Genomic DNA, 13,847 nt, shown 5'->3' with positions numbered 1-13,847 from the left:
GGGATTCAAAAAAGGAAAAAAACACACACATGTGGAACTGATCAAATCCAGTATCACGAATCTTCTTCGGGCCCGTAGTCTTGTCATGTTGTGCTTCCCCCCGTAGCTTCTGGACATGGTTAACATGTGCTTATTTAGTTCTACATCTCTAATTCCAGCTAAAATGTCAAAGTATAAACAGACTGCTTCGAGCTATTTATCTGATCTACCCTTGACTGCCGCTGAACTGGATTAATCTAACTTTTTTTGTAAGTGTGATTGTACCCTCAATCCAAATATGAAAAAAAAATGCAGTGGAAAAAAACACTGTACAAAAATGCACTCACTTCTGAAGAATGAGGATTATTGTCGGAAAGATGCACGTTTTAACATGTCGGGATGTATTTCTTTTTTTGGGGGGGGGGGGGGGTTGGGGGGATGTAGTGTGGTAGGAGTGTTTCTGGAAGCAGATGAAATGTGAAATATTTTTGATTAAAAAAATAAAAGATAATTTAAACATGGGCTGGCTCTTCTGCTCAGCGTGACGATCTTCAACGTCATTTGCGTGTGCAAAGCCTTTTTAATCTATTCTATGTATATATATTTTCCCAAGAGCCTTGCAATGTCACGTTTCAAGGGGGAAGAAGAGGTGAGTGAAATAGAAAATCAGATTTTTCAACTAAAATACCTTTTTTTTTTTTTTACGCAACCAGAAGCAGACGATGCATGCTTTATAACTTGGAACATAAAGTATACGCACATAGCTTACAGTAGAAAAAAAACATCCTTACTAGCTCTATATTTACCTTATGTTTAGACATGTTAGGTCTTGAAGATGATAAGTTTGTTTGTTTCTGAATAATATTTAATCCTGCCTTCACTGTTGTCATACTTCAAAGTGCCTAAAAAAACTTTTAAAGACTGTTCTCGTATATTTCATTCATGAAACAAATAAAGTAATTTGAAACCTCGGCGTTGTTGCTTTGTGACACATTATTACCACACTTTGTAACAATGGTGTGTCTGCAATGTGAAAAGTTGTCATCGTTGAAGTGTAATTCAAAGTTAGAAGCTTGCGATAAGTATGTTGTTCTAACAAGTAAAGGCTTACTGTACATTGTAACAAGAAAAAGAGCCAATCAAATCATAAAGTAAAGTCATTTTTTGGTCGAATACTAAATGAATTAATTTGTACTAACTTGTAAAAAGTGATTTCACGCTTTGAGATTCTTCTGTGACTGACCACAGACAATTTAAAGTATATGTACTTGCTTTTTTAAGAACAATTTTTAAATGTATGGGGCAGTAAACTGTGAATGCAGCAAAGCGTCGGTGCATATCAATCAAATCACTTAAATATGGGAAAAGTAGCTATTTTCCAGAATCAGCTGGAGCAATGAGAAAATAAAACATAGGCCAATAATTTAAACAAGACTGAGGGTGTATGTGTCAAAAGATAGACTTCTGGAGACAAGCACCTATTAAATATTGGATAAGTAGCACCAGGTGTGGACCAAACTAAGAACCCTAAACCTACACACCCCTCAACAATCCATAAAACCCCATAAACATGACTATAGCTTACGTCCATGTTTACACACGATCACTGCATTAGAGTGACAGGCTTGTACGCGCTTGTATCCGAAGACGACATCTTCTTACACATTAAATCGAGGGGCGTTCCACACCTGCTGCAAATCAACAGATCGTAAACAGAGAGAACAATGAGTTTGTTTCTTTTAAAAGATAAAAAGCTGCTTTTTTGTATTTATTTATATCCTAGAAGAAAACCATTTGGTGCACTTTCCCTTCACGTCATAGAGTTTTATTATCTTTTTTCCCCCCCCCCCATCACTTTTTCTTTCAATCTTTTACCTGCTAATGAGTTGCACATTTTGTGCTCAGGTTTTTTATATTTTCCCATCTGTTCAGAAGTTTTACTGAGCAGTGAAGGGTTTTAGAGCCGTGGTGGAGCCACGTTAAATTGCATAAACTGCCTGAGTCGAGTCAATTTAATCCCTGACACTAATACAGCCATTACATAGGCGATTGAATATTTCAGCTCAGACATGGCCCGTAATTTATTCAATGTCACGGCTTGTTATATACAACACTATAGTTATCGATCGTGTCGCTCCCTGAACATAATGATCAGTAGGCAAGTCAAGTTAATTAATAATAAATCATGCAACCTCTGAGGGGTAACATTCTTTATTTCATCTGTATAATCCCAATGTAGTGTAATCTAATATAATCTAAAAAATCATATAGTATACGTACACTAAACACACAACCATAAAAAGCCTGTGTGATGAACCTGTAAAAATAAGATGTACTCAATCTGTCCAGTTAACATATGACATTATGACATCTTGTGCATATCATGCTGCAACCAGAACATATTGGCTGAGAAGATGCCGATGGAATAAACACCTGTTTCCAAACAACAACAAACCCAGCTGGTGTGTTTTTATACAGAGTAAACATTCAATATTGAAATGTATTTAGATATCATGCGTTGTTTGTCATTACCTATTTGTATTTGTTTCAGGGGGTGGAGGGGGGCAACGTGCATATTTTAACAATAATAATAATAATAATACAGCTTTTTATTTATAAGGCACTTTTCATTAAAAAATAATCTCAAGAGTGCTACAGAGACAGTAGATAGTTCAAAACAAACTATAATATAAAAATAAACAAACAAATTATAAAATAAAATAAAACAGAATACAATCCGTCTCGTGCACATTTCTAATGTTTCCTTTGTGTAAACATGTCATAAAGTGTAACTGTACAGCTAAAAGTGAGGTAACACACTCTTCCCTACAAGTAACGTACGTCACACACGCGCACCGGAGGTTGCTATATTTTGGAGCGATGCATTGTGGGGTTTCAAAATGGCCGCCCTTGAGTCCCGTGTTATGTAGCCGTCCACTGTTGTTAACAGGCGCAGCGGCCATTAAATTACCCCACGCGCGCGACATGACGGTCCTGTGTCTCGCTCGCGGTGCGTTCACGTCCGCGTGTCGGTATTCGCGCGTGCCGTTTCTCTCCGCCGTGTCGGCTCCGGCGGGCGTCCCCGTCAGACGGTACATCCGGGACACCGACCGGGGAGACGGCCCCGCTCGGTTCGTGTGCTACCGGCTCCCTCACCGGACTTTACTCGCCATCCAGGGGCCGGACACGAGCCCGTTTCTCCAGGGCATCGTGACCAACGACGTGGGGCTGCTGGAGGAGGAGGAGGAGGAGCAGCAGCCCGGACTCACGGCCATGTACTCGCACATGCTGAACGTGCAAGGGAGAACTTTGTATGACGTCATGCTGTACAGGTAGAGAGAGAGAGAGAGAGAGAACACACCTCCATTGCACCGTCTCGGTCACCACCGGGGCGGGGGCGACGTTTTCTTATCTCCAAGACGCAGTTGCTGGCGTTGGCACCACCGCTGAAACTCCCTTGTTAAATGGAGTCACATTTAAGGTCACTCCAAGTCAGTGTAATAAAATAAAAAAAGAGACACCTTTACAGGTGTTTCCCTTTAAAAATATGCACCTGTTCTACATTAGAAGAAAGACACAGGCCCAATGTCACAGGTGCATTAATAGCTTAATGAACTGATGCCACTTACTGTTTTTAAATATAAAATGAAAGAAATGGAAGGCAGGTTCCCAAAAATAAACTAACTTAAATGAAATTAACTCTGTTATGTCACTGTTTTGTTGTTGTTGTAACTATGTGATTCTTATGTTGCTGCCTGTCTTGGCCAGGTCACCCCTCGAAAAAGAGATTTTTTTTTAAATCTCAATGGGATTCACCTGGTTTAAATAATAAATAGTTTGCAGAACTATATGTCGATATGCACATCTTTTGGTGCTGCTCTGGGGTAGTAGAGTCATTAACTCGAGTTAATCAGCAGATTGAGGAAATGCATGGTTTTCACCATACATGTACGCAGTAACACCGAATTAACAGATTCGTATAGTTTTATGTTTTTATAGTGGATTTTCTGTTTCACGAGGCACTAAATTTGCTCTCATTTCCTTTTTCAGCCTGAAAGAAGCCGATGACGGACGGCGCGTTTTCCTGGAGTGCGACAGCACAATGGAGGACTCGGTCCTGAGACATTTGAAGATGTACAAGCTCCGCAGGAAGGTCGCCGTAAGCCCGTGTCCGGAGCTCTCCGTATGGGCGGTGCTTTGCAAGCAAAAGAACGCGGGTGCAGAGGCCGGTACGCCCGAGCTCTCCTCCCCGGGAAAGGCTCTGGTGTGGCACGCCGATCCTCGAACCCGGGACATGGGCTGGAGGTTGGTGTTGGACGGTCGAGTTGACCCCTCGGATGTCGTTGCGTCGTGTCAGAAAGGTGACACGGGAGAGTATCACAGACATCGCTACACAATAGGTAAGACCAGTTGGTGTGCACAGTTTGTTAGAGAGGAGGAAAAAGAAGAAGAGGACATTAGTGTGCCCTTGTGTTTGTAAATGCGCTTTTGACACTTTTTTGACATGTTTTTGTTTATTTCCTTTCCTGTCATTGTTGTCTAGGACTTCCTGAGGGAGTGAGGGACCTTCCCCCTGGGCTGGCACTACCGCTAGAGTCAAATCTTGTCTACATGCAGGGCATCAGCTTCAGCAAGGGCTGTTACATCGGCCAGGAGCTCACGGCCAGGACTCATCACACCGGGGTGGTTCGGAAGCGCCTGATGCCAGTGCGGTTGTCAGCCCCGGTCCGAGACCTCGAGGAAGGCGCCGCGCTGCAAACGCAGTCGGGCAAGCCAGCTGGGAAGCACCGGGCAGGCGTTGGCGAGCTGGGCCTGGGCCTGATTCGCTTGGCGCATGCCAAAGAAACGTTGACGCTCAAAACTTCTGACGACGCCGCCGTGTCACTCGAGGCTTCTGTGCCAGACTGGTGGCCTAAAGACGCGAACGTCGACTGAAGAGGAGGATGTTTTATCGCTCCCTGAAATGTGACATGCATCCCATCTGACAGACTTCTTACGGACAGAACCCTGAAGTACAGTACGTTACACTGTCATTGCTTCACAGCTGTGTGGCACTAGTCTGTTTGTGTGAGTATATATTTTTTTGTTTGCAAACAAATCTTTTTGGGGTGTTTTATTATTATTTTTTTGCAAAACTGGAAAGTATTATTTACCATATAATTATATTATTTAACAAATCTATTTGCACTGTACAACAGGATATGCCATCAGTGGTATTGGTGTTTTTTGAATAAACATGCAATACAAAAACTCAATGCCTATTTCTTTTTAATTTATCCATATTTCAGTGCAAAAGAAAATTCCAAACATTCAATAAGCGACATTTGAGATTGCCATTCATCTCAATCCAAAGGTGTGGTAACGCCTTTTATCGTCATCTTAATCGCACTGTACAAATTGGCACTTTTTTTCATTCAAGCCATTTCCAGGCGATGATCTTATTCCTGATAAAGGAGACGCTGCCCCCTGGTGGACTGTATGGGGAGCATCTTATTCCTGATTAAAGGAGACGCTGCCCCCTGGTGGACTGTATGGGGAGCATCTTATTCCTGATAAAGGAGATGCTGCCCCCTGGTGGACTGTATGGGGAGCATCTTATTCCTGATAAAGGAGATGCTGCCCCCTGGTGGACTGTATGGTGGCCCGAATTTGCTGCAACATGGTCTCCGGCTGCAAAGTCAAAGTCGAATGATCGAGCCTCTTAAAGTCTTCGTTGCAGAGTAGGCATTCGATAACGTGCGCCACTCTTTGGAGGTCGAAGGCAGCGTGGTAAGGTCCAAGCGTGGCGAGGGTCTCCGAGAGGTGCCGCGGGTAATCGGAGGAGTCCCCGGAGGAACGGGCGTTCAGCACAGCCATTCGGTTGTCGGCGACGATTTTCAAGAACGATGCAAATTCTGCGTAGTTGATACCCGAGCAGGCCTTCATGATAACCTGAAAAGTAAAATGACGACGACTTTAAATAGGACGCTGCAAACATCGGCGGTAGCAGCGCGTGTCTGGGAAGCATGCGGGCCGAACGGCCTCATCTCTGGAGGTACCTGGCAGTGCTGATGCCACGAGTCCATGGTGTTTCTCCACTCGTCTATTTCTTTTTGAACAGACGACAGCTCGTTCTGAAGGAACTGCCACATGATGTCTACGTTGCAGCCGTTCAACCAGTTGTGATTAATAGAGATGGTGTCCTCCTGTAACAAGAACATTTAAAGAGTTTACAATAACATAACAGGCCTTAATGTATGTCATTGGGTATAAAACTCTAGCTCTTACCAGATTATAAACTTGATGGTGCCAGCCGCTGGGCACGAAGATGATTTCGCCCGCCTCTTGGATGATCTCAAGAGGTTGACAGGCTTCCTCGGAGCGCGGGAAAAGACCCCCGTCTCGAACCTCGGCCGACGTCACGTCGTAAGGGAGGTTGCCGTGAGTGTCGCGCAGAAACTCCTCCTGACCCGGAGGGTACAGGAGCCACTTCTTCCTGCCGCAGATGTTCGCAGACCAACTGTAGGAGCGGAACACGTCGGCGTGGAAAGGGGTCCTGGAGACGAGGAAGCGCACCTGATTGAGCGATGACCCGTATGTGTTCAGACATTTATTTTTAATACGTAACAATAAAAAAAAAAGAAGAAGATTTGCCAACATTATGTTGAATGTTTCATACCACGAGCCCTTCGGTCCCATGTAGACAAATCGGTAGTCATCCACTTCAATCGTATCCCAGTATTCATTAAGCCAGTCGGAAGAAAAGAAGACCGGTGTGGTGTAAACATTATGCTCTGGAAAGTCCCTGTAGAACCATAACATTACATGCATCATGGTGGTAGTTACATATAATGCACACAGTGCTATATGAAGCAAAGTTCAGATAAACACATATGGATCGATACCTTGCCATGTGCCAGTCTTTAAGATAAAGACATCCTTTAGGTGACGAGTGGCCATTCTGGATGTATTCCTTCCAGTATTGTATAAATTCTTTGAAAGGCATGACTTGTTTAGGGTTTGCATTGTACTCCTTTGCGTTGCAGTTAGCCACAGGCACAGGAGTCTCTTCTGCGATGAAGAAGAACAACAACAACAACATCAACATTATCTTGCAAGCAACATTGACACCGGTAATAAACGAGCAGCTGCACGATGACGTGCACGTGGGGGTTAATGGTGCCACTAGTAATTGGACCTATTTACCGAACTCTTGCAGCAGTTTCTGGAAATTGGGCTTCCCTTCCTCGGACACCCACTGTTTCCTACACTTCCAGTCCTGCGTGAACCTCCTCGAAAACATACAGGGGTGATTGGGGAGCAGGTACTTCTTGAAGAACTTGAAATAGCTCAGCTCCTTGTCGATGTAGTCGACGAAATGTGAAGACCAGAACTGTTCGTACGGCTGCCTCGGCATTTTGACCAGGCTGCAGCAGTTGCGGTACGCCTCCCTGTCCATAGCTGTTAGCTAAAAAAAACCTAGCTGTCACCCAGGCTCGGACGGCAAGAAACTAGCAGAATGAGCTAGCTAGCTGTTAGCTGGGTTGACATTACAGCAGCGCACGTCTTCTCACTAACGCTGTCGGACGTAGACTAGATGAAGGTTAGACGTCTTACATTATTGTAATACGTATATATATATATTTTCCTCTTATGACCACAGGTCGCTGCGTTTGACTCCATAGCCGTAGGGAGGTTACGGTTCCTGAACGACGGACATAGCTTACCGTTGGTGTGTATTTACTGTCACCAGTTAACGTTACTTGCTATGTTACCGTTTCAATGTATTTAATACTAACACTGTAAGATATATATATATATATATATATATATAATATATATAATATATTTTTAAAAATATTGTTGCTATATAAAAAACCGCCGTCAACAATTATGCCGCGATAGCCTTTCTCTGGAAATCATCATTCTTGTTTCAAGTCGGACAGTAAACACGGCCGCGCTCTTGCGTGACGTCACTTCCGTAATAAACACCAGCGATACTGATGGGGCAACGCTGAGCCCAACGAGGGGGATGTTGATTTATCTGTGACGTTTGGACGGATACAATTGCAATTTATTATCATATCGCAAGATTATTATTATTATCATATCATATATAACGTTATAACGACGCATGCGCAATGCGGTCCAGTTGGACAGAGAGGAAGGTCGCTCTTCCAAAACTGAAGCTGCCGATTTGAGCTCATCTGCTGCCTGGATCCCTGAATACATCCTGAAGGAAAGTATGTTAAATCTCCTGAGCAACATGTGTCTGAACTTGTCTTGTACACAATGTGTTGCCTAATATTGAAGCGTATTTATTATCCTTCTAGGTGAATTGGTGTATCTCCTTTCCAAAATGAGCCGGGACGTTCCCATCCACAGCTGGTCTGGCTCCTATTACATCAACAGTGACAAGCGGTGGGAAAATGGCACGCTGTCTCTCACCCGGACCACGGTGCACTTTGTCTCCAACCAGAGTAAAGAGAGCCTGGCCAGCTTCCGCCTCTCCGGGATCATGGAGATCAAGATGGAGTCGTCCAGTTTCATCTTCAGCACTCTCACGGTGCTTGAAGAGGGCAACGTGAAACACTGGTTTGGTTCCCTTAAGCCCAACAGGGTGGTGGTTTATAATGTGTTGGAGCATTTCTGGAGGGAACGCCTTCTGTCCCCTTCCTCAGAGGCCCGGGGGGCCGAATGTCACCCCTCGAAGGGCGGGGAGCTCATCAAGCTGGTGGCAGGGTCCCAGAAGAGACTGGAGGACACCGGCAGGGTCCTCAGCCACCAAGGAGAGCAGTTTGACAATATGATGCAGGGGCTGGAGACCATTGACTCTGATCTGGGCGTGGCTGATAAGTAATTATCTGAATATTTTCCTGATGTTATGCACTTGCTGTTGACTGCCATAACTAAGTAGTTAAAATACAAAAACAGACCCAATATAATGGTGAAACGAGTCACACACCCATGAATTCCTCCTTTCCCCTTTTAACTCTGTTGCAGGCTTTTGTTGCAGCTGGAGTCTCCCTCCTGGTGGCCTTTTGGTAAACTCCCCTGGAAGGGTCAGCAGGAGGCCAAGGCCGAGGACGCCGCCAGAGCCGCCGCAGCTTCTGTGGCCGGCAAAGGGTCCGCTAGAAATAAGGTGATCGCGAGCATCCCGGCTGTGGTGACCCAAGGCGGGAGCTCCGACTTAAAACCCGGATGCTTGTTGGTGCTTGTCTCCTCGCTGGAGGCGCGAGACACGAACTGCCAACTCCTCCACCGCTTCGAACGGAACGACGTCGACGAGATCCGGGTGCACAGTCCGTACGAGATCACCGTCAGGCAGCGGTTCATCGGCAAGCCCGATATATGCTACAGGTTCCTGTCCGCCAAGATGCCGGAGGCCATGTCGGTGTTGGACATGCAGTACAAGAAGAAAGTGGACTTCACGAGTGGATACGCTGCGTTCAGAGCGACTCCGGCTTCATCGCCGTGTGACGCAGAGAGACCGAACTGGAACGAAGGTAAGGCGTGGGTAATATACATAAAAAAGGGCTCCTTCACTGTTTCCATGTCTAGTATGAAACTGACCACTAAGTGGCAGTAAAGGTCTATGTTCCCACCTCCTGTGTGTTTATAGGTGTGCAGCCACATGTAAAAACATCTCGTCCCTCTTTTTGGGCACGGGTTACGGGTGTTTCTCCTTCACAGATATATTTTGTTTTGATGAGTCACTTCATCCTGATTGCCTCAGTTACTTTGCCTCATAAACAACATATGTACTTTCTTTTTTTTTTTTTTTGCACCATCTCCACCCCATGGAGTCAGGTTTGAGCCAAGTGACGGAGCTCCCGCTGCAGCTCCCAGCAGGAGAGCTGTCCCAGCTGCAGGTGCACGTCCCCCAGCCGACTGTCAGTCAGGCCGAGGCCCAAGAACTCAAGCAGGTGAGAGGCCCCCGTTTGCGAAAAAAAAACGTGACCCGCGAAATCTAGATCCTTCACATATTCTTCGGAATTATATTTATTATAGTAAACAAGCCATGTGGTTTTCAGCGACGTGTATTTTGAAAGTTCCGTTCCCAAACCCACACAATTCACCAGAGTGATTTTTATTTTTCTTATCCTGTGTGATTAAAAAGTTATCCAGCGAGACCACGAAAACCAACGTCCATCCTGGTTTTAAGAGAAGGAAAGAAAACATGTCCAGTCGTCTGGTCGGACTTTACAACGTCTTTCCATGCGGAACCTCGTCTGTGGTGGAAAGACCTTCACACGGATGCAAATTCAGACTTATGATGAAGGCAACTTTTATATTCCAAGTCTTTTATTCTCAGTTTTATTTTTAGAATCAAATTTAATGTCGAACCGTTTTTTTTTTTTTTTTTTCCACACATACAGATAATTTAGATGATTTAATGAGCGTTGACTTCACGAGATCACCGTGATTGTACTAAACTCCGACGAGAAATAATGTAACACACGCGTGACAAAACCATCTTTTGAGTCCCGTACCGATACATATTTGGAAGTTGGATGGATATATTCGCCCATTTTAATTTTTCATGCATAAACACATAACATAAAGAAGATAATACAGAATATTGGGGTTGACGAGTACTTGCAGCCTTGTGTGACCCAGTCCCTTTTTCCACGATGCAGACCCACTGCCTACATCTTATCTCGACGGAGGCATTGTTAAGACTTTATACACGAATATGTAGTTAATAATTGTTCATAATAACGACGTACAACGTTTCACTGTTGTCCTATAATCTTTTTTTTCGAACACATTTATCACAGCGGCGACAGCGTCGGGCCGGGTCGGCCCCGTCTATTGTGTTCGCAAAATAAACTTCAAAGGCCGCCAATTTGGACTTAATGCCGCGCTCCTGCACACGCCCTCCTCTTAATGCGACTCGTGCACAGATTAGAATCTATAGACGGTCACTCCGTTTCATATCCTGCAGTAAGTGCTGTGAGCAAATATTCCCCTTTGTCCCAACATTTTATACCAGTATTATTGCTCGCGGGCACGAAACTGGTTTACTCATTCGTAGATTTCATGTTCTGGTATTTCTGCTGATAATTTCGCGGTCCTGAAAATTTTCCCAGTCGTGCGCGAGACTAGCATTTTAAGCACGTGTGTTTCTAGCCTAAATGTTTAATTTAGGGGCTTTCTACATGACTAAAGCCCTCGAACCATTGAATAAGCAACGGCTAAAAATATTCACTTTTTTTTCTTCTTTCTATGACGCACTAAAAATCTGCGAATGTGTGCTTCAGTCACGTTCTCCCAGCTGACTCTCGAGTGAGCAAATGCAGTCGTTTTCCTCGGTGTGTGTGTGTGTGTGTGTTGACACACTATCTGTTTTTCAAACTGCCGTCTGGAACGGTTTCAGTGGTTCGGGGTCCGATGTTCGGCCCGGGTGAAAGAAAACTGACATAATGTCAGTAGGCGTGTGAGAGCATGTGTAGCATAGCACAATATTATTTTAGAAGCCGGTGGGGGTTTGGGGGGGGGGGAGGGGAGTGTTTATTAGATTTTGCTTGGCACGTCCCTCTTGTATTTAAGTTGTTCCATCAACCATAACATACACGGTTGCCGGACCATAGAGATGTTAGTCGCATGTGTTCCTTACAACCGCCGAGAGACGAAAACAAATAGTATCGTACGAGTTCAACGATCCCATCGGGAGATGAGCCAAAGATTTCTCTCTGAATATCTTCTCAAGCTTCATATGCTGCACGACGTCTGGAACATCATCATATTAAGACATTCAGCAGCAGGCAGGTTGTCAAAAAAAAAAAAAAACGTTGAATTTAATTACCTTTTCATTCTCACCTGCTCCTCTTTCTCTGTTTTCAACACACACACTCACACACACACACTCACTCACTTTCGAACTCCCTGACCCCATCTGTACACGTCTTCACATATGGTCCACATGTTCCACCCGGCAACTGCTTTTTTCCTTTTTCTTGTCAGTTTCAGTATTCAATCTTCTTTTTATTTGTGTCATGCTCCTCGGTTCAGTCCATGTTCACTGGGGGGGGGGAGGGGGGGGGGGGCTAGTGTGTAATTCAAACGAGGAGTGTGTGTGTGTGTGTGTGTGTGTGCAGATGCTGATGCAGCTGAAGAACCTTGCCCTGGAGGCAGACACGGAGCTGGAGCGGCAGGATGACGTTCTGGACGACCTGACCAGCTCCACCGACAGAGCCACCATGCACATAGAGAAGCACACCTGCCGCATGAAGAGGCTGCTGTAGCTCTCTGACAGTCCGGCAAAGACGCACACGAGGTCAACATGCAGGAAATGCACTGTGGACCAATCCTGTGAGGGCGATGAGGACATCGCCCTCACAGGATTGGTCCACAGTGCATTTCTCAATTCTCAATTTCCCAATGTGAGAACAGCGGAAAACAGCAGCAGGGACTTGCGTATCAAAAATACTCCTTAAGATGTTTGTTCCTTACAAATCACATGGGTCCAAGCATTAGTGATTTTCATTTTGCGCAACACTAAAGATGTTTACCAATATCCCTTTTCATATACGGGATGCTGGTAAGACTTTGCGCTTTGTGAATATATATATTTTTGTATTTAATACGTTCATTTGAGACATATGTGACTGTGATAAACGAGCCGTCTTTATGACGGGTGGCGTCTGCGCTCCGCCCTCTGAGCCGCTTCGCTTGCGTCGTCAGCGTAACATTTGTCTTGATTGGCTGCACCGCCGTCCTTTTTTGAAAACGGTTCGCCATGTGGAACTCGCATACTTGATCTCCACTCGGTTCAGATTCCATGGAAAGAAAAGGTGTGCTCTGAAATATACCAGTAGGAGAATAACCAAATTGATGGCCCCCGCCAGCACTAGATGCAGTGCCTGGGAGTGGGCGTGGCTTTGGCTATGCTTCGTGGGAATCGAATGAGGGATCACTCCTGACTCCGCCTCCTTGCTGAGTCACCGCTGTTGGATTTTTTGGGGGGGGGGGGGGGGGGGTAGCTGACAGTGACAGGCAAAATGGACATTTGAAAAATAACGAGCCCATTTATTCATGTTTTCATAATAAACTGCATGTTGGTTCATGACAATTGTGAGACTGGAGGATGACCCTGATTCGATCCTCTTGATGCAAGTTGGGTTAACATACTTCCCAAATGACACGATTTAATAATAATAATAGTAATCGACCGGCAGGTCCAGTGTTTTCACAGTAATGTCTGCGTTTCTGAAAATGTACCGGCTTTCTTCCTGTTGAGAACCTCGACTGTCTTTTCTCAGGTCCTAGAGCAGGTGTCACTTATCCTCTCTGGACACGGCGTCCCTGTGGCTCAATGTTGCATGTCTCAATACTGCTGCCTTGTATCGCATCGAGTGAAAAACACCAATATTTAGCAGACGGCTGCAAATGTGCAACTTAAGTTCTGGGAAAACGGAACAGAAACACTATTATACACAAGATACTCCATATTAATGTCCTCATCTACTGTATATGTCTTGCTAAAGATGGATACTATTCTGACTCTTCACAGACACATGTATTGTAATTCTGTGATTTTATTGTGGTCTCTTATCACTGTTAACTGGAAGTTAAAAATTGTCTGTACCATGTTTTTAAAATAACAATTTCATAGAGGTAAATCTATAAAAAATAAACCATCAGCTCTAAATAATAAGGGGAAAAGTACACCTGCAACTTTCTCAGAGCAAATAAATGAAATCGATCAAGGAATTAATTCCTTTTTCACGGCTCGGAAGTCGCCCCTATTGAAAGTCTGTAATAGCATAATTTGCAATAAAGTACTCTCAGATTCTAAGTAAAATCGTTGGTTTATTTGAATTCTTTTGTTGGTTAAAAGAGGTTGTGTGCATTATTTTCATGTAAACAATGGATCAGATTATGTG

At 44.5% G+C, this 13,847-nt stretch overlaps 3 protein-coding genes across 7 annotated transcripts; 2 read left to right on the top strand and 1 right to left on the bottom strand.

Annotated features, from left to right (window-relative positions):
• The first annotated feature begins 2,842 nt into the window (after nt 1-2,842).
• iba57 (iron-sulfur cluster assembly factor IBA57) lies at nt 2,843-5,229 on the top strand. Its single transcript, XM_034555079.1, has 3 exons — nt 2,843-3,311; nt 4,030-4,379; nt 4,523-5,229. The coding sequence occupies exons 1-3, from the start codon at nt 2,860-2,862 to the stop codon at nt 4,912-4,914; spliced, it is 1,194 nt and encodes a 397-aa protein (XP_034410970.1). The 5' UTR covers nt 2,843-2,859; the 3' UTR covers nt 4,915-5,229.
• A 1-nt stretch (nt 5,230) lies between these two features.
• Nucleotides 5,231-7,905, bottom strand: jmjd4 (jumonji domain containing 4). Of its 2 annotated transcripts, XM_034555078.1 has the most exons (7): nt 7,165-7,905; nt 6,864-7,029; nt 6,638-6,763; nt 6,247-6,514; nt 6,018-6,164; nt 5,574-5,910; nt 5,231-5,521 (listed from the first exon to the last, which is right to left on the bottom strand). In XM_034555078.1, the coding sequence occupies exons 1-6, from the start codon at nt 7,415-7,417 to the stop codon at nt 5,575-5,577; spliced, it is 1,296 nt and encodes a 431-aa protein (XP_034410969.1). In that variant the 5' UTR covers nt 7,418-7,905; the 3' UTR covers nt 5,231-5,521; nt 5,574. The 2 variants fall into 2 exon arrangements, with proteins under 2 accessions (XP_034410969.1, XP_034410968.1); XM_034555077.1 differs by having other exon boundaries at nt 5,231-5,910.
• snap47 (synaptosome associated protein 47) lies at nt 7,851-12,740 on the top strand. Of its 4 annotated transcripts, XM_034555074.1 has the most exons (6): nt 7,851-8,201; nt 8,292-8,814; nt 8,962-9,464; nt 9,769-9,884; nt 12,060-12,238; nt 12,309-12,740. In XM_034555074.1, the coding sequence occupies exons 1-5, from the start codon at nt 8,093-8,095 to the stop codon at nt 12,204-12,206; spliced, it is 1,398 nt and encodes a 465-aa protein (XP_034410965.1). In that variant the 5' UTR covers nt 7,851-8,092; the 3' UTR covers nt 12,207-12,238; nt 12,309-12,740. The 4 variants fall into 4 exon arrangements, with proteins under 4 accessions (XP_034410965.1, XP_034410966.1, XP_034410964.1 ...); XM_034555075.1 differs by lacking the exon at nt 12,309-12,740 and having other exon boundaries at nt 9,765-9,884; nt 12,060-12,229; XM_034555073.1 differs by lacking the exon at nt 12,309-12,740 and having other exon boundaries at nt 9,765-12,178.
• Nucleotides 12,741-13,847: the final 1,107 nt, after the last annotated feature.

This window comes from Cyclopterus lumpus, chromosome 17 (assembly GCF_009769545.1).
Source record: "Cyclopterus lumpus isolate fCycLum1 chromosome 17, fCycLum1.pri, whole genome shotgun sequence".
Taxonomy (NCBI): domain Eukaryota; kingdom Metazoa; phylum Chordata; class Actinopteri; order Perciformes; family Cyclopteridae; genus Cyclopterus; species Cyclopterus lumpus.
This window is presented reverse-complemented; position numbering and strand designations above follow the sequence as displayed.